A 22,827-nucleotide genomic window follows, 5' to 3' on the forward strand; every position below is an offset into this window, starting at 1 on the left:
TTAGAAATGTAACTCAAGCAAGTAACGATTTCCAATGCCAACAAATGATTAATAGTCCTCTAAATCAAAGTAATATTTGGCAACAATAAATCAAAGATTATGGAAAGTTTGTGCTATTAGGGTCCGCTAGTCAACGACCTATTAATCATAGTAAGAGTATTTTTTTTAGGATATGTAATGGGCTCTTTTGATATAGGTGGTAAGGAAAATCAGATGCATCCTACTTTGGTATCTCCTAAAATAATAACGTCAATCATCACTTGGGACCCGCATATTTTAGTATAGCTACTCACGCACGAAATTAATAGTCGCCTCAATCTAGGGATGACAACGAGTAGGGTATCCACGGATAGTGTCAAACCCAAACTCTTACCCGTGTAACTTTTAATTACCCGTACCCGTCCCATTACCTTAACGGGTATACTTTTTGTATTCCATACCCATCCCATTTAATTCACGGTTACCTGCGGATACCCTTACCCGTTAATAATCAATAAATAAAACAAAAAATATTATAAATTTAATAAAGTATAAATTTAATAAATCATTCATCTAAAAATTGAACAAATTGAACTTTAATGGATAAGAATAAAATAGCTTATTGGTATCACTCAATGGTCGAAGAACAAAAGGTCGAAGTTCAAATCTTATATTTTATATCTAAAAAACAATAATATTTTTTAATATATAAAAGAGTGATGACGAATAATGGGTACCAGGTATCTTAGGGGTATTCCCATACCCGTCCCATTACCTTAATGGGTAATGATTTTGATCTCATGCCCGTTCTATACTTTTTTATACAGGGTACAGATAGTCCCATTAGGATCAAATAGTGTCGGGTACCCGCGGGTATATTACTCGTTGCCATCCTACCTAAATCAAAGCAAATTTTTTCGACAACAATTTGCACATTATAAGAAGGTTATGCAATTAGCATTCACTAGTCAACAAGCTATTAATCATGGTAAAAATATTTCTTTGAGATCTGCTATAAGGGTGTCTTTGTATATTGGTGGTAATGGGCCCATTTTGATTATCTTAACAGTTTCCAATGCGAGCAAATGATTAATAGTTTTCTAAATCAAAGCAAATATTTGGCAACAACAAACCGCACAGTATGGAAAACTTGTGCAATTAGGAACCACTAGTCAATAATTAATCATAGTAAGAATATTTCTTTGGGATTTACAATAGTCTCTTTGGATATTGGTGGTAAGAAAAATCAAGTTGGTCATATTTTGATTGTGTTTGAAAATAATAACATCAATCATCACTTGGAAGACGCATCTTTTAGTATAGCTACTCATGCAAGGATTAATAGTTGCCTAAATCAAAGTAAATTTTATCGACAACAATCCGCAAAGTATGAAAATGTTATGCAATTAGGGTGCACTGGTCAACAAACTATTAATCATAGTAAAAATATTCCTTCAGGATCTACTAAAATGGTCTTTTGGATATTGGTGGTAAGAAAAATCAGGTGGGTCCTATAATGGTTATCTCCGAAAATAATAACATCAATCATTTATTGGAGCCCGCTTCTTTTAGTATAGCTACTCATGCAGAGGATTAATAGTCGCCTAAATCAAAGCAAATTTTGACTACAATAATCCACAAATTTTGAAAATGTTATCCAATTAGGGTCCATTAGTCAACAAGCTATTAATCATGGTAAAAATATTAGGCTTAATGCATATCCAACCCCCTAAAGTTGTCCATTTTATTCATTTAACCCCCTCAACTCAAGGGACATCCTTTTAACCCCCTTAACTTACCAAAAACACTACTATTGGCCCCCTTTTTTCAAATGTTGAGCTGCACTCATTTTCGTATACAACACGCGCTCGACACGTGGCAACAAATTTTGACATGTCAGCAGTGTAAAGAAAAAGTCTAAAATACCCTCTAATAATTATAGTGAAAAGACAAAAGAACCCTCTTCTCTCCCCTACCTTCTCCTTTCTTCTCTTTCTCTTTGTGTTATGCTTTCATTTTCCAGGAATTCAAAGAACTTCTGTTTCCTAATGATTCAATCACAAATTCCAGGTTTAATTTCTCTTCTCCTTCACTTCTTCTCATTTTTATATCTCAATTTTATTTTTAGTTTTCGTTTTTACCTTTCCAAAGATCTTAACAGATTTTAACAGATTTCGATTTCCATAAGAAAAGAAGATTTTGATTTCACTAAGCCCAATGACCGAATGAACAGATTTCGCTTTCAATAACAGCTGACCGGATGAAAATCGAACTTGATTTCGATTACAGAACACAAAAAAAAACCCAGAAAAATGGAATCCGTGAAGAAGAAGATGAAAATCCGTGAAACTCGATTTCGATTACAGAACGCGATGTGAAGAAGAGCTGCTGAAGTGAAATGAGAAGAACTGCTTTCACGCGAAGAAGAGCTGCTGAAGAATGGAATTCAGAGGAAAAGAAGAGTCGAGGAAGAAGAGAATGGAGTTTACGGATTTTTTGATTAATTGAGTATTAAATATGGGTTTTCTTTTGTTTTTTAGTGTTGAAATTGATTAATTCAGGGCTTTCACGCTCCTTCAATCCGTGAAGCTCAATCATTGACCAAGTGAATGCCACGTAGGATTATAATGGTCAATAGTAGTGTTTTTGGTAAGTTAAAGGGGTTAAAAGGATGTCCTTTGAGTTGAGGGGGTTAAATGAATAAAACGAATAACTTTAGGAGGTTGGATATGTATGAAGCCAAAATATTAATTGGGATCTACTACTATGTTTCTTTGTATATCAGTGGTAAGAAAAATCAGTTAGATCCCACTTTGATTATTTTCAAAAATAATGAATTGAGCCATGCATCTTTTAGAAGCGTAACTCATGCAAGTAACGGTTTCCAATGCGAGAAAATGATTAACAGTCTTCTAAATTGAAGCAATATTTGGCAACAACAAACCGTAAATTATAGAAAGCTTGTGCAATTAGGGTTCATGAGTCAACAACCTATTAATCATAGTAAGAATATTTTTTTGGAATCTACAATGGTCTCTTTGGGTATTGGTAGCAAGGAAAATCAAGTGGATCCTACTTTGGTTATCTCAAAAAATAATAACATATTATTGGGACCCACATCTTATAGTATAGCTTCTCATGCATGAGATTACCAGTGGTCTAAATCAAAGTAAATTTTGTCTACAATAATCTACAAATTATGAAAAAGTTATGCAATTAGGATCCACTAGTCAACAAACTATTAATCATAATAAAAATATTACTTTGGGATCTACTACAATGATTTCTTTGTATATTGGTGGTAAGGAAAATTAGTTGGATCATTTTGATTATTTTTTAAAATTATAACATTAATCATGAATTGAAACCTGCATATTTTAGAAATGTAACTCATGCAAGTAACGATTTCCAGGCCAACAACTGATTAATAGTCTCCTAAATCAAATCAATTTTTGGCAACAACAAACCACAAATTATGGAAAGGTTGTGCATTTAGGATCCACTGGTCAACAACTTATAAATCATAGGAAGAATATTCTTTAGGATCTACAATGATCTCTTTGGATATTGGTGGTAAGAAAAATCAGTTGGGTCTCATTTTGATTATTTCTGAAAATTGGGGTTTGCATACTTGTCTTCAGTTATTGATACTTCTGTTGATGTTGACATGAAAGGAGGGTATTGGGTTAGGTTTGGGTCAAAACCTTTAGAGAGATATTGTTCAAATCAATATTTCTAAAACTGTTTTTTTTTAAGAAAGGATAAACCAGTTTCTATCAATCATGATTTGGAGAGGTCTGATGCTCAGACCCGCAAGTGAAAATGAGTTGCCTTAGTTGGAACTGTAGAGGTTTAGTCAATACCCGTAATGTTCGTGCTCTTGGGGATTTAGTCAAGTCAACTAATCCAAAATATATTTTTCCTTATTGAGACTGTAATTGATAAGCATCAAATTCAGAGTTTTTCTGCTCACCACATTTATTTGAGCATTAATAAAACTCTCTATATTGATTTGAGTATTAGTGATGCTATCATTGGTGATCAGAGGTTGATTAGTTTCTATAGTTTTTTGATGACCATAGTAAGCACAAAGATTCCTGAAAGTTATTGGATAACATTGCGGCTTCTCCCCTCTGTATCCCTTGGGCTATGATCAGAGATTTTAATTGCTTTCTGAGTGAGGATGAAAAAAAGGTGGTTCTCAAGTGGGATGACAATAGATAATATTCTCCAATGGGCCTAATGAGACTTGGTAGACAAAACTGTCATCTCATAATTTTAGCCATGATTATAGGAATTTGACATCCCGCGGTTTCAAACTTCTCCTACAGCAATCCACTTGTTAATAGCAGTTATACTCCGATTGAGACGTGTTCATTAATCCACATATCTTTTTTTTGGTAGACAGGGAAGGCTGTAGCCCGGAGGAATAAAACAAAATAAAGAATACTAACTAGTAACTATTCTCGATAAAGATCTACCACAATGATCCTCATAGAGAATATCATGGAGGCCTGTAGGAGGCACACCACACTCATGATGACCCAAACTAAGAGCACATGTGAAATTCGCCATTTAGTGAGCTGCCTGATTCGCTTCCATGCAAGTATGAATGAATATGACTTCCCACCTTCTATCCCGAAGATCTTAGCATTTGAGAATAAGCCAGGCAAGTGGATGGTGGTTCCCCACCTGATTATTCATAAAAGTCAGGATCGAGCTAGAATCCAGTTCAACAATCACCTTCTGAAATCCTTTGTTCCAAGCAAGTGTAAGACCGAAGAAAAGACCCCACAATTTTGCCATAAAAGCAGTACAAATTCCCAGATTGACTCTAAAGCCCGCTAACCAAATTCCATTAACATCCCTGATCAAGCCCCCTTCTTGAGCAAGCCCATGATTGCCTTTGCTAGCACCATCCGTGTTCACTTTAACCCACCCCATGTTAGGAGGTGTCCATTTTATCTAAGTAATTTCCCTTCTCTAGAATTACTTTCACCACATTGGTCATAAGTAGTGAAGACCTCACGGGGCTCTAGTCAGAATGAACTCATAGCGGGACTAGGTAAAAGCTTTCCCTTTAAAGACATATTGATTCCACCATTTCCACATCCACCATAGACCTATTGTAAAGATAGTAGGCCACAACACCCTATTAAGCAAATCTTGAGATTCAAGATTGACTATCAATTAGTCAGACCAGGGAAGTAAGAAGAAAAGAGAATGAAAACGACCTGGAACCAGCTGTCTCCAAATGAGTCAAACCCACAGACAATCCCTAAAGACATGTAATAATGTCTCATCCATACTGCACTACATACAGTACACATCTGTACTAAGGTGGCGACGACCTCTGGCCACTTGTAAAGGACCACCTCTCGAGTAGCTAACCATAGGAAAAGCCACGCACATTCTGAGATATCCAGGCCCCAAACAGCCACCCTACGGTAAAGAGTAGTTATTGGCTGGATGTGGTTGAGCAGTAATATCAATTCCGATGCCCCTGTGTAATCGCCAGAATAGGACAATCACCAACACCAATCATCCGTCTTTCCCTCCATCAGGTCCAAGCTAAAAGAAGCCATCTGGAAAAGAACCGTAGTCGGCAGAATATCGCCTAACAATGTCCAATCCCAAGTTCCCTGTGTAACCCATAAATCTCGCACTAACAACCCCAACCAATTTGTAAGAATCAGTCCCACAGCTTGTTCTATTAAAGGCGCATCCCCGCACCAGCCGTCATACTAGAAGGACGTGCCATCCTCTATGAAGACGACTCGTCCCAATCCCAACCAAAAAACCATATTGGCGATAAAAAATGTTGCTCCAAACAAAGGAGTTAGAGCTTCGGGAACTGAACACTTCAAGGCCATGTCGTTGTCCTCCATATTTAGCTCGGACGGTACACACCCATACCGTATTCTGATCATTCAGACACTTCCACCCCAACTTAGCTAGAAGCGCAATGTTTTCTTCCATGGCTGTCTTGATACCCAGACCACTATTTTTCTTCGGTCTACAAACCTCTTGCCAGCGGACAAGGTGAAGCTTGCTCTTCAAAGCAGATGAACCCTAGAGGAAGGCCCAATTCAGGGCATCAAGCTTCTTGTAAATACTCATAGGGAGAAAGACACTCTACATGACATACGATGGTATATCAGAAGCCACATATTTAATCATAGTAAGTCGACTTGCGAGCGATAAGCATTTCGCTTTCCAACCCATCATACGTTGCATCACTCTGTCCACCAAGTAAGAAAAAGTTAGTTTACTAGTGTGCTTATGGAATAACGGACCCTTAAGTAAATCCCCAAATCATCAGTCCTAGCAATTCCCAGGATGCCATAGATCCCTCTGCTAACTGTATCTGATATGTTGGGTGAGCAGTAGAGTTTTGATTTAGCGAAGTTAACACGTTGTCCAGAACATTCATAAAAGTAATTAAGGATCTGCCAGATATTAAGTGCTTGATCCACACTTGCTTCTACCATGAGAATTACATCATCTGCAAATAAAATATGAGAAAGCGGAGGTCCACCCTGTGACAATGTCAAATGCGATAAGATGACTGAGCCGCTCCATACACATCACAAAAAGATAGGGCGTCTTCCTACCAGAGCCCCCGGGAGGGTTGAAACCCAGCTAACTTTTCCCCATTCCCCAACACATGCATCGAAGAGGTTTCCACACAACTCATAATAAGGTTAACCCAATGAGCTGTAGAGTATCCCTTGAGAACTGCCAACTAATCCTATCATAAGCTTTCTCAAGGTCGAGGTTAAGGACCATACCTCCTTTGCTTCCCCGTTTCCCTTTCAGCGAGTGAATCACTTATTGTGCAAGAATGACGTTATCCATAATGGAGCGTCCAGGGATAAAACTGCTCTGAGTCGGACCAATCAAGTTCCCAAACAAGGGTTTCAAACGGTTCACTATACATTTAGTGATAATCTTGCAGAGAACGTTACAAAGGCTAATAGGCCGAAATTAGTTCAAAGATTCAGGTGCTGCGACTTTTAGAATAATTGTGATTAGAGCAGAATTAACCTCCAGCTCCACTAGACTCGAATGTAAAGATGAAATTACATAACTGCATACCTATCCCTTCACACTTAGCCACATCTGTTGGAAAAAAGCAGCTTGAAAATCGTCCGGATCGGGGCCTTGAAGAGCCATGTCAAAAAGAGCCCGTTTAAATTCACAATTCTCAAAAGGCCTAGTTAGACAAAAAAATGACCCGATCTTCAAAAGGAGGGAAAGCACAAAGAGTCAGCAGCTGAGGACAAGTCAAGTTCTCCTCACAATAGAGTTTAGCAAAGTGATCCACCACCATCGATCAGACCTAAATCTGATCCAAACACTACAATTCGAAAGCATCTCGCAACCCATCAATTTTATTATGCCACCGCCGGACCAGCATAGTCAAATGGAAGAACTACGTGTTACAGTCCTAAAAACACAACCAATTAATATGAGACTTTTGAAACCACCAAACCTCCTCCTGATAAAGAATTTCATTCAATTCATCTCTAAGCTTCCGTTCAAGAATCAACAAACCATAAGTGACCCGACGACCAAGGGAAAGCTATACTCCTGTTAGACGCTTGAGGGTCTAATGCTTCCTAAAACTAAGATTTCTGAAAACCATCGAATTCCACACCCCGAGCTGCAGTCCCAAGTTCGCTAAACAGTCTCGAATGCTCAAGGTCGACTGCCAGTTATCAGCAAAATTATGGAAATCAGGGTGGCAGAGCCAAGCGGCTTGGAACCGAAAAGGTCAGGTCTTCAAATAGATGGAGAACTAAAGAGAGAGCATAAGCGGCACATGATCTGACTTATTACGAGGCAAGTGGCAAAAGAAGGCCTCTGGGAAAGCAGCCCACCAACTGGGACTGCATAGCACCCTATCCAAACGACAAGTAATATGTGTCCGAGCCGTAATACCACGGAACCAAGCGAAAGTAGGGCCCTGGAACACTAAAACCACGAACTCAATCCTATTAATCCATCGAGAAAAGGAACTACAGTGGCTCAAAACTCCCAAATTATCCCTTTGTTTTTCCTTTAGCGATTTAATGCAGTTTAAATCCCCAATAATAAGGGTGAATAACATGTGTTCAACATCTGTTCCATGAAAAGCTTCTTATACTGCGTCCGAGGTTTTACATAAAGAAAGGTAACATTGAACATACTACCGTGAGTAGATCCCCCAACCAAGAAAATCTAAGCATGGATGAACTGTGAGTCAGTAGAGACGATAGTCAAGGATACCGTCGACCCATGCCACAACAGCCAAATACCCCCACTGAAACCCTCAAGTTCAATAATGGCGACATCAGAGAATGAGAGCTTGCAACATAATTCAGTAGCATGTGCCCCTGACATACGAGGCTCAAGGAGAACCAAGACCTCGCGCTTATGAATAGATAACAAGTGCCGAAAGGCACGATAAAACTCAGTGCCTTCCCGCACCACAACAATTCCAAGAGACATTATTCATGAATAAATATATATAGAGAAACGATACCATACCCACGTCATCCCTTAAACAGGCGCACGTGCCCCTCCCTCATGCAATGGGATGCCTGAACTCACCCCCTGAACACTCTGCACCATGTTGAAATCCACAGATTTTGAAAAAACCTCCTTTAGCCCGCTTGAAGGACCGCCATAACCACTCAAGTGGAGCTGGAGAGCAGACTTCCCTTTTTCCTTGCGTGTATTAGGTGTCACATTCTCCTTGGCCGAATCTGCATGACTCCTCTTCACACGACCAAACTGTAGAGAATCATTCTCCAAATCAGTATATGGAGCCTCGACCTTAGTTTGAAGGCCCGTGAAGATGTTTTGGCAGGTAATCTCACGGAGTGGAGTTTGTCCTGGCGACTTTATAGGGTGGCCAACCAGTCCAACTATATTCCCCATCAACAGTGCTGCTCCCTGAGGCTTCACCGATGTTTGTTGATCCCCCATCATTCCCTTTGCCGGCGTAAAAACCATGGGACTTGGATTATTTTGCTCAGGGAGCCCATCAGTCAGTACATGTCTAGGTGTCTGATCATGCTTCACCAAACGAGGGGTATACTTTTTCTAGGGAACCATCATCCATGGACCATACTCTACCTCAGGCTGCGCAGTTTCCATGTTCTCAGGATGCACAGATTCCTCCACACCAGTTTCTGGCACTTTATGACTTCCTTCGACGGGCCGATTGATTAGTGCCGAGGAGGCAATATGACTAGCAGTAGGTGCAGCTCTAGGGAATAGGCATCCCGCTCTAGCATGGCCATAACGTCCACATTTCGTGCATGCAATGTGTAATCCTTCATACTCAATACGATATGTTGCCTCATTAACCTCGAACACTGCAATGAGGGGCTTCATCAGGTTAATCTTAATGCAAACCCTGGCAATCTTCCATGTGTTGCCTTGAGGGTGTTTTTATCTATTTTAACTGCCTTACCAATGCTGTTAGCAACTGTCATAATGAAGTCTTCATCATACATCTGCACCAGTAGGCCAGGAAGACGAACCCATACAAAGGTAGACACAATGGTAGCAGAGGCTGCAACAAAATCGGGGGACCACTACCGAACTGTTAGATAATGACCTTGAATTGTCCACGGACCTTCACAGACTACCCTTTTCCAACCAGCCATATCATCAAACCTAACCAGATGAAAATCATTTCCAACATCCATAATATCCACCCATGCCTTGGGCTTCCATCATTCAAGCGCTCGTTTCTGTAGTGCGATATAACTCACTCTTGCCAAGGATCTTCATAATTAACGCATCGTTCCACTTTAACGCCCAGTCTTCAATGAGCTGAGGAGCCACCATGAACCGAGGTCGCAACATGTTATCGTGGTTCACCGTCACTAACCCTTTTGCCTGAAGGTCGTGCAAAGGTGATGCTCGTAAAGTATATAGCAGTTAATAGGACAAGTGTATCCTATCGCAACAAGTAATAAAGTGCTAAGCACGAGATCGAACCACAAAGACTATTCGTTATAACTAGCAAATCTACCTAGAATGATCTAATTGTTTAGAGAGTTTGGATAAAGGTTTGGGTTTGGAATAACTAAATAACTAAATTGAAAGCAATAATAAGATAAAGCGAACAATTGACAGGGTAGAAGGTGGACAATCTAGGCTGAGGAATCCTTCGATTAAATCCTATGTATGGGTTTAGGGAGTTCAGAAGTATGTTTTACCAGTGATTTGACGGTAATTGCCCTAAGTGAAAGACTAATGTGATCAGTATTGTCCTTCCTATTCACATGCATTTGGGTGACGGCTTGATTAGGCATATACCCTAGGTCATGCAAAGCATTAGGTTCATTGGCAACTAAGGCTAAAGCCGTAGCCCAGCCACGAAGCCGCACTCCTAGTGGTTCTAGCGAGGTCAAGTTTACACAGATTCAGCATAGACAATTCCGTGGTCAGGTTCTCATCTATCTATAATCCTATTTAATGTCAGGGTCACAGGCATTAAGCATATTATATACATAAACAGGCTAGTTGATCATTATCAATGTTCATTCTAGCATAAATCCTGTTCCTAACAATATCTAGGCATTAAGCATGCATAAACTGATCAATCAAAGGTCCTAAATCCCTAATCATACATATTCATACAATCAATTTCATCCCCATCCCAAATTGGATGGGATCAGTTCATAGACAAACCAATCATAGCAATAGGAGTAATGGAAAAGAGCTTCAATTGAATATAAATGTAAGAGACAAAAGGGAAAGAGAGAAGAAATCTAGAACCCGTTTGTCGATTCCAATTACAAAATAGAAGATCAAGCGCTTCCCCCATCAATCGTTCTTAAAAGGAAAGACAAAACTGAAAGTAAACCTAATCTAGAAAGCAAGGAAATAAAAACTAAAAATTCTACATTACGACGGCTCTTAAGGAATCCGTCCCCGAATAACTGAGAGGAGCTCCCTATTTATAGAGATAGGGTGAAACCCTAGTGTCTCCGGGGGTACAAAGGTCATTTTCTATATTAACAGGGGATTTTTGGGCATAATAGTTCGACATTCCAGCAAGGGAGAGGCGTTTTTGTGCCTCTCCCGCCTCGTCTCGTCGAGACAGGAAGTGTCTCGTCGAGACGAGGACCTGTCTCGTCGAGACACTTATGTGTCTCGTCGAGACAGGCCTTGTCTCGCCGAGACGCTTTTGTGTCTCGTCGAGACAAGTGCCAAAATGGGGCAGAACTCTGGTTTTTATCCGTTTTGGTTCCTGGGCTTCCGAAATATGCTCTAATGGTCCCTGGCGAGTCCCAAAAGTGCTCCGACGGTCCCTGAATTGTCCAGAATTGCTCCAAAAGGCTCGGTCTGGTTCGGGAATGCTCAAATAGGCCTAAAAACACCTGAAAACACAGAAAATGCCATAAATAACAGAAATTACTAATTCTAACTAAAAGACAACAAAACGATAATAAAACTGAAAGGAAATAAAGCAAAAAGAAGCTAAAAGGGGCCTAAAAACCCTATACAAATGGGAGCTATCAAAAGGCTGAACTGTACATCGGGGCTCACATCCAATAACCGAATCCTTATACGATCGAGAGTCCGAAGTGTCCATCCGCACCGGGCCACCGCTTGACCCCGGTGTGAAGGGGAAAACGCCAATCATGCGATAGTTAGGTCTTCCTGCTTTTTCCGAACTGTTTTTTCGGAGCTTTTAATCCACATATCTCGTATAGCTATTCGGCTATCTATCTGTATAATTTAAAGTTATCGTTTTATATTCCAAACTTGTAGCTGTATCATTCAAACTCACCATATTTTTCAACTCATTTGGACATGCTTATGGAAATTACTTTTTCGTGTTCTGCTCTATTTTTGTTGCTTTGAGATTATCTATTTTGTCATTTTGGAAAATCAGCCATGTTGAACTATTTTGATTCACAATCACGTGTTTTTCATTTTGATATATGTTTAATATTAAGGATAACTCCAAACAAAAAAGATCACTCCTTTAGCTAATACAAAAAATAACCAAACAATGAATTCTGGCGTTGGACAAAGAATCTCAAAATTCCAAAAGGATTACAACTCAACAGTTTATCAATTAGGGGTACAAGATTTTCAAATTATATACTAACCTATGTAATAATTTTCTTCAATTCTCAAACATACCCTCCTCCGACAATCCAGAAGACCTTGTACCGTTTACAACAGGCTGTTCTGAAATGTCACTCAAGTCGCTTAAAAAGCTGTAATCAAGGTCATCATCATCATCATTTTCTTCATTGAGATCTAGGCTTGAATCTTCATCTGGGTCTGGTTTCGCGTCCTTGGCACGAGCTTCCCTTTCCATCCGCTGTTTGATGGCATCTTCATAAGACATTTCATACCAAACAGTACCCTTCCCCACAATAGATTTGTTGTGAGCATCTCTCATCCTCTCTTGTTTACTCTTTTCCGAGTTTTTCGGTTCTCCCCAGTAGTCATATCGGTACAAAGGATCTTCAGGATCGTATTGATCCTTCCCGAAGAAGCTTGATGGTTTATACCTTCCTGGTTCTTCCAATGGCAAACCAAGAGCTTGCCGGCTGTAAGAAACCATGCATCTTTAATCAAGTGAGCACATGGCGAACCATCGAATAACATACAATTTGACTACAACTAAAGTACATTTATCCAATCTACGTCGCAAAACCAAATAATGCAGCTAATGACATACTAAAGTTACTAAAAAACTCTTACTAAAGCACATACCAGCTAATATCTCTTATCAAAGCTTCCCTTTCTTCAAATGATCGACGCCAGTGCATTAAGTCATACTCATCCATCTCGACATTTCGCCTCAACGCAGCAATTTTATATTTCTCTCCTCTTTCTATTGCTTCTATCCTTAGTTTATTGTGAAACTGAATGCAGAACAGATGATAACAAAGCACTATTATATAATAGAGTTCAGCATATTTACTAGTCTTAGTTGTTCTTTGATAATTTCAATGTCAACATAGCACAACATGCTAGCATCACTTTAACTTGGAGCCTTATCAACAAAAAAACATGCTCTCAAGAGCCAATTTGTTGCACATGCAAAGCCTAGTCAAATAATGGCCAATTAAGACTGTAGGTACAAGTCGTTGAAATCACATAATGGACGCGGAAAAAAGTTGAGGTAGCAAAGGTGCCATTATTGCACTAAATTTTGCTAGTATCCACCATAAATTAAGAATTATGATGCATATTAGCATGTGAAACAACGACTTGGGGACTGCAATAGATGATTAACCACTACACCCGGAAATCTAGTAAACAATGGAAAAATGAAACAATAGCTACCTCTCGCTCTGCTAAAGCGGCTTCCATATCTAGTTCTTTAACACTTTGTTTCTGCCAAAGAACAGGAGATCATTATAAGAGTTCATTGTGTTCTAATTGATTCAATGTAAGAAGAAAAATACAGACCACAATTATTTTTGGCAATTTGGTTTTCTTGTAATAAGCTTCTGTGTATTCAACACTATTTTGCTCGTCGAAATCTTCATCGTCAGTTAATTCTGAAAGTTTCTTGTCCTTGTATTTCTCAGGATTAGTCTCATAGTCATTCAAAATCATTTGCTCAGCAACATGGATTTGCCACAACTGTTAAAAAAAAAACACCAATAATGAATCAATGTACAGCTCACTGAAAAGGGAATATAGCTCCGCATTAGACATCAGCTACAATTTCTTGGCTAAACCACAGTATAGTATATGCTACAAACCTTCTCAACATAAGGGTGATTTGACAAAAGAGGTTCTTCTTCTGCTTTTGTTTCTGGATATTTCCTAGGAACAGGGGGCCTTCCACTGTGGCGCTGCAAAAGGTGGTTCACTTGATATATAAAAGAAGAAAGAGCAAAAAATGGAGCCGAAACAAAATTCTTTAGATCATGCCAAATCAAAAAGCACTCCTGCAGAAATTATTCCCCTCATATTCCAAAAATTCCACCCAAGGAATTTAGTCCCACTAGCAGACTACTATCTCTAGTATTGATGAAGCTGAGTTCAAGTAGATCACATTCCTTAAATTAATTTAATAAAATACCAGGTGAAAGATAATATGGAAATAAGGTTAATGGACCATTTGTCACCCACAAGAAACGATGACTCCATTAGCCACTCATTGGAGCTTCAGTCCGTAATCCAAAATTCGAATTATCTCATCCATTGTTTTAGAAGATTATGCAGGGTGAAAAAGAACATGAACAACAAGAAAGAAAAGCTTATCATGATCAAACTAAAAGAAAAATGGTGCAAACATGCAAAACATACTCGTAACTCGTCAGGGTTGGTATCTTCATCTCGATGAAATATTGGTGGAAATTCAAATTTGTTGAAACTGAAAAAAAAAACAATAAAATTCAAATACATCAAAAATATGGGCTAGCAAATATGGGGTAACCAATTTAGTAATCCATGACTACTTCCACGATAGACTAGCAGAACTCAACTGAATATTATTATATTATTAACTCTTTCCTTTTTCCTATCTTTTTTTTCTTTTTTGTCAATTGATATGCTCTGTACAATGAAGATCATGTAGTGATTTCCCCTGCTAGCAGGCACAAGCAGCAACCTCCCACAAGACACCAACATTCTTAACTCATAAGCATCAAATATGGGAAGAAGTGTTTGAAATTAGTCAAAAAATACACTAAATAAAGGAACAGAAAATACATACACAAGGTGATCTATGTTGGGCCACACAAAACGCATTTCGATAGGAAACCTAAAACGGTAAGGATCTCTCTTAGCCTGCAAAACAATCCAACTGATCAACATGAATAAGTCCAGTATAAAAGGAATTTAAATCCATACAATTTGAAATATTATACAAGAGGAAAATTAGCAAGCAAGCAGACAAATAATAATCATTTCTATGTGTCTTAAAAAAATGACACTCACCAGAATTTCAACAATGACATGCATACCAACTTTAATGTGATGACGGAGCCAAAACCAATCATTACCTCTGATCGGAACCCACCTGAAACACAAAATATTCAAATCTGACTGTAAACTTCTGAATTCAATGATTTTCTGAACTTAGAAACAATTATATGAGTCTGACAAAGCGTTCTAGGAAGGTTAGACATTGCAAATATATGATCTTCGAACTATCTAAAATATCATTTGTATTATTACTACTATGAAAGACAAATAGAGATTGTATTCACCCATCATGCACGCCACCGATATCAATAAAGGCTCCTTGATATAAGTGTATAGTGGTTACTTTTCCTTCGCAAATCTGTGTACAAATTACCCAAAATGCCAACAATCAGCATACGTACAGATTAGAAATCATGCAACACTTGAGAAATGCAAGGAATACTTATGCTCACCCTGCACATCACCTTTCACATGCATGTAAATCACAATGGGAAACTAATTTTAGGATGATGAAAGCTAATGTGTCCATCTTCCTTGGTGTTCATGAAAGACAGACCACTGATGTTTTCCTTAGGAAGAAAAGGCATGATAATGATTGCCTCAGAAAGAGCCGTTTGAAATCAATAATGGTCCTTTCAGATATATATATAACTGTAACCAGCCTACATAATTTTTTTGCATATACAATTGGTATATGCAAAAAAAATTATGTAGACTGGTTACAGTTCTATATATATCTGAAAGGACCATTAGTGTACGTACTAGTGTTGGGAAGACTGAAGAGTTTCCTATTACGATTGGAGTGCATCAAGGTTCCGCACTAAGCCCATTTCTGTTTGCCATCGTTATGGATGAACTAACAAGTTCACTTCAAGATGGTATACCATGGTGCATGCTGTTTGCAGATGATATTGTGTTGGTTGATGAGACGAAAGGAGTGGAGATGAAGTTGGAACTATGGAGGCAAACTCTAGAATCTAGAGGCTTTAAGTTGAGTCGAAGTAAGACAGAATATTTGGAGTGTAAGTTTAGCGGCCGTAGGAGTAGGGAGGTAGGGACAATCACCCTAGATGGGAGAGTTGTTCAGGCCTCGGATTGCTTCCGGTATTTAGGATCTATTATCCAAACGGATGGAGAAGTAGATGGAGATGTTGCTCATAGGATTAAAGCTGGTTGGTCGAAGTGGAAGAGTGCTACGGGTTTCCTTTGTGATCCCGGCATGCCTAATAGATTGAAGGGAAAATTCTACCGGACGGCAATTAGACCAGCATTGTTATATGGTACGGAGTGTTGGGCAGTGAAACACTGCCACATCCATAAGATGTCGGTGGCGGAGATGCGTATGTTGAGATGGATGTGTGGTCACACGAGAAAGGACCGGGTGCGTAATGAAATAATTAGGACAACAGTAGGGGTCACATCTATTGAGAATAAAATGAGAGAAAACCGACTAAGGTGGTTTGGCCATGTGAGACGTAGAGCGCTTGATGTGCCGGTTAGGAGAACCGAAGAGTGGCAAAGGGATGTAGTGGTGAGGGGTAGGGGAAGACCTAAGCAAACTTGGAGGAGGGTGATCGAGAGTGATATGAGTTTATTGGGAATTGAGGAAAATATAGTAGTGGATAGGACGGAGTGGAGGGAGCGAATCTGTGTCGCTGACACGACTTGATTTTCACGGTTTTATATGATGGTTCATGTTAGCCGACCCCGAACCATTTCGGGACTAAGGCTTTGTTGTTGTTGTTGTTTGTTGTATACAATTGGTATAAAAGAACACTTGTTTGTCATTAAACATTAGTTTATAAATAGCACTATTGGGCCAGTATATGTGTGACAACGAAATCAAGCTCCCATCCATTTTAATGTTTTATAGGATAAATAAAAAGGTACAGAAAGGTATAATCATTTTAAGTAAATCAGTATAAGCTCCTGCTTACCTGCCCGGGATAATAAAACGGAAGTTCATACTGCAAGAAGAACAAAAAAGACAACCATTACCATCCATCTGTGGTTGACAATTAACGGATAATCAAGCAGCAAAATTAAGAAAATTAGGAATTAATTCTACCATGCCCTCTTTGTAATCTTTCCCTCTTTTCCTTCTACCAGGAAAATAATCTTGGTCATGCTGAATTGACACGAAATATATATTAGTCCCCAAACTTAGTCAATTAAGTTGGTCTATTGAAGTACTGAATCCATAGATATTAAAATGCAGTACCTTATAAGACTCTTCTTCTAATTTATCCTTATTTGCCGCAACCCATTCATTATACTGCTTCAAGAAAACCTTATATCTCTCAAAAGACATCCCTTCAATGTCAGTCTTTTCCCGATTGTCTAGCTCCTCGATATCAACTCTCTCAGATTGCAACTTATGTGCTTCCCTAATAAACTCCAGCTCCTTCCTATCCACCTCCCAACCTCTAGGCGGCCAATCTCTGGGTGGAACGTGCCTTAGAACCAACGGCGCCGTCCATTGCGTCTCGAGTGGTTCAGGAATCTCTCCCTTATAATCGAACTGTTTCTGATACCACTCGTCTTCAGTCAATCCCATTTCTTTGATTTTTTGAAGCCGATATTTAGGGGTCAGCATTTTGAAAGCCTCAATAGCTTCAGGGGACTGGAGTGGAACCTCTTCGCCTTCGTTGAGCGATTTGCGGGCAAAATCAGCTTCAGGAGTCAAAATTTCCTCCCAGGGAGCCCAGCCCCGCTCGATCCAGTTCTTACGACGCCATTCCTCCTCTTTTTGGTCGTCTCTGGGACCGAAATTTTGGGCGAAAGTCTCGTCCACTGGAAATTCGTCGGAGCTGAAAGAATTCAGAGCTGTTGAGGTCAAGAAAGAGAACGGAAATACAGTTTTTGAGAAGATAGGGTGCCATGTGCGGCGTTGGTGGGAGAGGGAAGAGCGTTCAGGGACAGGGTTTAAGGGTTTAGGGAGAGAGAAGAAGTGAGAAGTCTGTAGGACTTGCATTTGGTAGCTGCTATCTCAGTGGATAAACTTCTCTTTGGAAAACCGGATTGAAAGCAGCGGGAACAGAAAGATATATTCAGACGGCCCAACGGCCATAAACGGCGTCGTTTCCGTAAATTCAAACAGAAAGATATATTCAGACGGCCCAACGGCCATAAACGGCGTCGTTTCCGTAAATTCAAACTCTTATACGTAAATTGACCTTCCCATTTTACAAAAGCTTAATACATCATTTGCCTCCTTCCAAAAAGCTTGATTGGCTCCCTAAATTTTTAAAGCGTCCCAATAGCACTCTAAAATTATATAAAACATTCAGTTAGCCCCTTAAACTTGCGTAAAATATAATCAATTGATCACTTGATCGCAAAAAAATAAGTTAAATGCGAAAGATGTATTACACTCATTTTAGAATGTTATTACATAATTTAAAAAACAAATTAAAAATGAAGTTATTATTTGCTCAATTATACAACTTATCTTCTCTAATATTAGAAATGCATACCCCGATTTTGGTCGTTTTACTTTTTTTAAGACTCGTACAATACATCTTCTGCATTTAAGTTACTTTTTTGCAACCGAGTGATCAAGTCATTATATTTTGCACAAGTTCAGGGGGCTAACTGAACGCTTTATGCAAGTTCAGAGGGCTATTAGGACATTTTAAAAGTTTAGGGGCCAATCAAATTTTTTGGACAAGTTCAGGGAGCAAATATGTATTAAGCCTTTACAAAATGTACCAAATTAGTCTCTTTTATTTGCTTAAAGTGTTGGGCGATTAACTTTCAAATTCCCGTGACAAAATAATAGAGAATTTAAATAAATTCAAATATATATTACACAGGGAAAGTGGAGTCTTGATCCGAGCAAACTGTCCTATTCTATTATCCGACATAATTGGGAGAAGCTTCCTCAAAACTAGAGCTAGAAAGCTCTTATTTCTTTTTGTTTCCTTTTTCTCGAATCCAAAGAGGATTTCTCATATTTAGAATCTTGGTAATCTCATCTTACTTGTTGGGAGAGAGGAAGCTTTCAGACCACATTTTTCTGCCAGATTGCAAGCACTTAACAATGAACACTAAAGCGGCTGAAAAATGCCATTTAAATACAAGTAAGCTTTGAAGCTAACTGAGACATTCTATAAACCAGAAGACTAATCAACTTTTTGGACCAAATTAAATGAGTTTTTAATATATTAAACCCATAATATAGCTTTACATGAACCTTCAATATATTAAACGCATATGTAGTTTTACGAATGGTGCAAGTGGGGCAGAGAAATATGATTCTATCCTCATTGTATTACGACTTTAAGAAAACTCTATCGTCATCTCATCTCAACAAAGGAGCTTTTTTTTCCTATATCCCCGTCTTTTGGAAAAAGTAAATAGAAATTTCCGTTTCCATGGAGTCAAATACTCGTTCAAATTATCCCGTTCTATTAACAACTCATTTATATATAAGAAAAAAGGAAATCGGTATATATAGCATTGTGAATTTAGAAATAAGGGTTTAAAGAAGCTAAATTAGAGTTATATAAAATAAATAAATAAAAGTAGGACTAAATATATATCTTTCATTAATGGATTGAGTTGAACATTCTTGATCATTGAATAAAAAGATAATAATCAAGAAGCGTCTCTTATTTGAAAGAGATAAAATTATAAACAGATCTAGAGCTACAAACTAATAGTCTTGTTGAAAAAAAAAAGCAAGACTTATAGATGAAAGCCCATCCCATTTTCATCATCATCATGAGTAGAATTTGAAGTCCTTTGATTGTAGTATTAATTGCCTAAGTGCCCCAATTGGAGCTAAAACCATCAATGACACCCCTAGTATAATGCACACCTGTTCAATATTCATAAATATACATATATATTAATATCAATTAAATAATTTAAGTGTATAATTATATATTAAATCTAAAAATTAAGATATCATGATGAAATTACCCAATTGGTGATCCATGACAGACTGAACCTCTTGGGTTTGTATAGTGCAAGCCACATGATGCACGGCAGCTGCGTAAAATGTTATTGTTTCATATGAGTTTTCGAGAGTTTCGCTTTTTGAAATAGATATGGAAACATGAAAGGCTTTAACTTACGAAGTAAGAGGCAGGAGCGAAAGCAAAGCCTCCGAAGAAACCGAGAAGGCCACCGAAAAAAGGGAATGTCAATGCAATGAACATTGTCAATGCTGGCATATATCAACATTTGGATTATGTCATTTCTGGAATCAAATTGTAATAAAAAGAAGAGTTGAATCCAAAATTGTAAAAATAATACTGACCAACATAGCAAGTCCGAGCAACGAATCGAAGCTTCCAAGTAGGCTTGAATTTCATTTTCAGTACTAGGAACGTTTCCATCATGTCGTACACGGGTATGGCGAAAACCTATATACAATTACAAAGATTACGACATTCATTAGAGAACAACCCAACTGACACGATAATTGACACACTTGTCATTTTTCTAGCATTTATATATAACCATATGGAACACATATACGAACTAACATGATTTTTACACGAAATCCGAAAATTACAACTCTTTTGATAACATAAATTACAACTCTAATGTGACATTTTTCAGGTGGAGAGTTCTTGAAGGACCCGATCCCTGTATAAAAGAGTAAAAGAGTGACGGGATATTACCTGGTAACTTCCAATGACATGAATTACGACGAACATGTTAGCAGCAGCGACGAGCCAGCGAGGTTTGTGGAGGGAAATAAGGATATTGTCTTCAACATTGTTGCCAAAAGTCCAATAGCCAACGAAAGCAACAGGGAAATAGCACAAAGCAACAATAATGTAGGCAACAATTACACCTTTCCACATGGGTTTCTTGGAGGGTTTTTCAGGTGTGGAAGGGATTGTTGCTTGGATTTCTAGTACCACACTGTGTCCTGCGTAGGCAAAGGCTACATCGCCTAATGCTCCGAAAAAATTGAACATTTGGCCTGCCGATGTTGATTCCCTCGGACCATACTGCACATCTGGCTCTCGCCCTTTGTTCGCCGAAGCTACCCATCCAATTGTTGAGTAACTACACATTTGAAAGGCCTCAAAATAGGTTATCATAATTAATGACAGGAAAAATAATAAATATTAAACGGGTCGTGTCAAGCGGATTGTCACTATAAATTGTATTGTGGTAACTATAAATTATAAAAATGCAAGTTAAAAAAGTGAATTCATGCTTCGAGCCCAATTGACCTTCCAAGCTAATTATTAGTTTCCCTACCGTTTAGGTGTCTCCTTTCAGATTGATTATACTAAAAATGCAAGTTAAAAGAGTGAACTCATGCTTCGAGCCCAATTGACCTTCCAAGCTAATTATTAGTTTTCCTAACTTTTACTCTGCAAGACATGTCGCACTTTTTACATGAATCGTTAAGAGGGACATCATCATGGAATGGAAGGAAATAATGTTTCTACATCCATCCATATTTTATTATTTTTCATCCCAAATCTACAACAACAAATCTACATCAGTTGTGTTCACATGGACTTTGATGACCACTTAATCATTCACCCTAGCATTTTAATCAGCTAGATCTAACGGTAAATGACCAAACTTACGTGGTCCTCAGGATCCAATCAAGGTCCATGGACAAACATATACTAAAAACTACAACACTATTTGGAAATTAACTATGACAGAAAAACCGTCACAAATCCCATCCATGACAAATCTGGAAATTACTGACAGAATTTATACACTTCGCACAATAAATGCCGTCGGAGAACAAAAGAATAGGTTACATTTAGGGAGTTGGACAAAATCCTTTCCCCCACCATACTAAAATGTATTTTTGAACTGGTCGGGCCAAGCCCCTGCTCGGTCCACCCCTAGGATGTCTAAAAACTAAGAATTGAGGGACTAAACATCAAAAAAAATCAGTGATCAATCCAACTTTGGCCAAACTTATAATCAAAAGCAATAGATGTTAAAGAGAAAACAAATAACCAACCTCAAGGACATAGCAGCAGCAGCAATAGAGACAACAGTGATGGAATTAAAACTAGGGAGATGAGCGAGACAAAAGTGAAGAGATGCAAAAATCATAATGAAACCAGTTGTGCTTATCTCCTTGCAATGATCTGGACCACAAACTGTGTCATGGAACTTCTTCAACGACTTCCCTCCGGTGATCATATAAACTATATCCGATCCAACTTCTACCATTAACTGAATCGGCACCACGATCCACAGCCCCAATTTTTCCCCAAAAGCATGTTGCCCTAGCTCATGGTACCTATCAAACCTCTTTCCGGCCACCATTTCATGCATCTCCACCATTTGCCATAGCGTGTATAGAGTTATTATCCACGATAGTATCAGTACTGCCGAACCTGGACCCCTGGAAAACGAAAACTTCGATTTTAAAGCGTTTTGCGGCGCTAAAAACGTAATTAGAATGGAGGAGAACATACGTACCATCCGAGTTGAGACATGGCGTAAGGGAGGCCTAAAACGCCGGCTCCGACCATTGCGGTGACATTGTGGAAGGCGGAGTACCACCAGTTGCCGTTTCTGGAATTGGTTATCGGAAGCCAGTCATTCAGGTCTTTTACTTTATCGGAGCTTGATGAGTTCTTGTTTACTTCGGTTTCTGCCATTTTTGTTGTTTGTTTTGAGAAATGAAGAAGGATCGAGGAGATAATGAGGGTTGTGATTTATCCAAATAAATAAGTAGATACTGCAACTGAAGTTGAGTTTAATTAGGAGTCTTTGATTATATGAATAACTGAAAAATCTATGATTTAATCCCTTTCTTCCTTTATTCTCTCCATTTAAATTTATTTTACCATTTCTCTCTATCTCTTCCTTTTTTTTCTCCTTTCACAGTTTACAGTATTCTTTTGAATATGACCCAACAACAAATCAAGGAATGTTAATAAAATTAGGCTTAATATTCCAAGCCCCTCAAGTTGTCCCAATATTACAACTGAC

At 38.6% G+C, this 22,827-nt stretch overlaps 2 protein-coding genes across 2 annotated transcripts; both read right to left on the reverse strand.

Annotated features, from left to right (window-relative positions):
* Nucleotides 1-11,947: 11,947 nt before the first annotated feature.
* On the reverse strand, nt 11,948-17,896 carry LOC136229020 (protein PLASTID TRANSCRIPTIONALLY ACTIVE 10). The gene is made up of 12 exons (XM_066017565.1): nt 17,111-17,896; nt 16,958-17,017; nt 16,827-16,856; nt 15,174-15,247; nt 14,902-14,983; nt 14,678-14,751; nt 14,269-14,335; nt 13,719-13,811; nt 13,420-13,596; nt 13,294-13,344; nt 12,718-12,869; nt 11,948-12,551 (listed from the first exon to the last, which is right to left on the reverse strand). The coding sequence occupies exons 1-12, from the start codon at nt 17,861-17,863 to the stop codon at nt 12,119-12,121; spliced, it is 2,046 nt and encodes a 681-aa protein (XP_065873637.1). The 5' UTR covers nt 17,864-17,896; the 3' UTR covers nt 11,948-12,118.
* A 1,634-nt stretch (nt 17,897-19,530) lies between these two features.
* Nucleotides 19,531-22,600, reverse strand: LOC136231228 (lysine histidine transporter 2-like). The gene is made up of 7 exons (XM_066020580.1): nt 22,312-22,600; nt 21,845-22,234; nt 20,523-20,916; nt 20,156-20,261; nt 19,971-20,062; nt 19,816-19,884; nt 19,531-19,711 (listed from the first exon to the last, which is right to left on the reverse strand). Exons 1-7 carry the CDS (start codon nt 22,491-22,493, stop codon nt 19,613-19,615), a joined length of 1,332 nt encoding a protein of 443 aa, XP_065876652.1. The 5' UTR covers nt 22,494-22,600; the 3' UTR covers nt 19,531-19,612.
* Nucleotides 22,601-22,827: the final 227 nt, after the last annotated feature.

Source organism: Euphorbia lathyris, chromosome 1 (assembly GCF_963576675.1).
Source record: "Euphorbia lathyris chromosome 1, ddEupLath1.1, whole genome shotgun sequence".
NCBI classification, from domain to species: Eukaryota; Viridiplantae; Streptophyta; class Magnoliopsida; order Malpighiales; family Euphorbiaceae; genus Euphorbia; species Euphorbia lathyris.

Coding starts and splice junctions, on each gene's coding strand:
- LOC136229020 (XM_066017565.1), bottom strand. CDS start 17,863: ATGCAAGTCCTACAGACTTCTCACTTCTTCTCTCTCCCTAAACCCTTA. Junction 13,345..13,419: donor AATTGCCAAAAATAATTGTG/GTCTGTATTTTT, acceptor GTTCTTTGGCAG/AAACAAAGTGTTAAAGAACT. Junction 12,870..13,293: donor CCGCTTTAGCAGAGCGAGAG/GTAGCTATTGTT, acceptor TTCTGCATTCAG/TTTCACAATAAACTAAGGAT.
- LOC136231228 (XM_066020580.1), bottom strand. CDS start 22,493: ATGGCAGAAACCGAAGTAAACAAGAACTCATCAAGCTCCGATAAAGTA. Junction 20,917..21,844: donor GCTGCTGCTATGTCCTTGAG/GTTGGTTATTTG, acceptor TCAAATGTGTAG/TTACTCAACAATTGGATGGG. Junction 19,885..19,970: donor TCGCTCCTGCCTCTTACTTC/GTAAGTTAAAGC, acceptor CATTTTACGCAG/CTGCCGTGCATCATGTGGCT.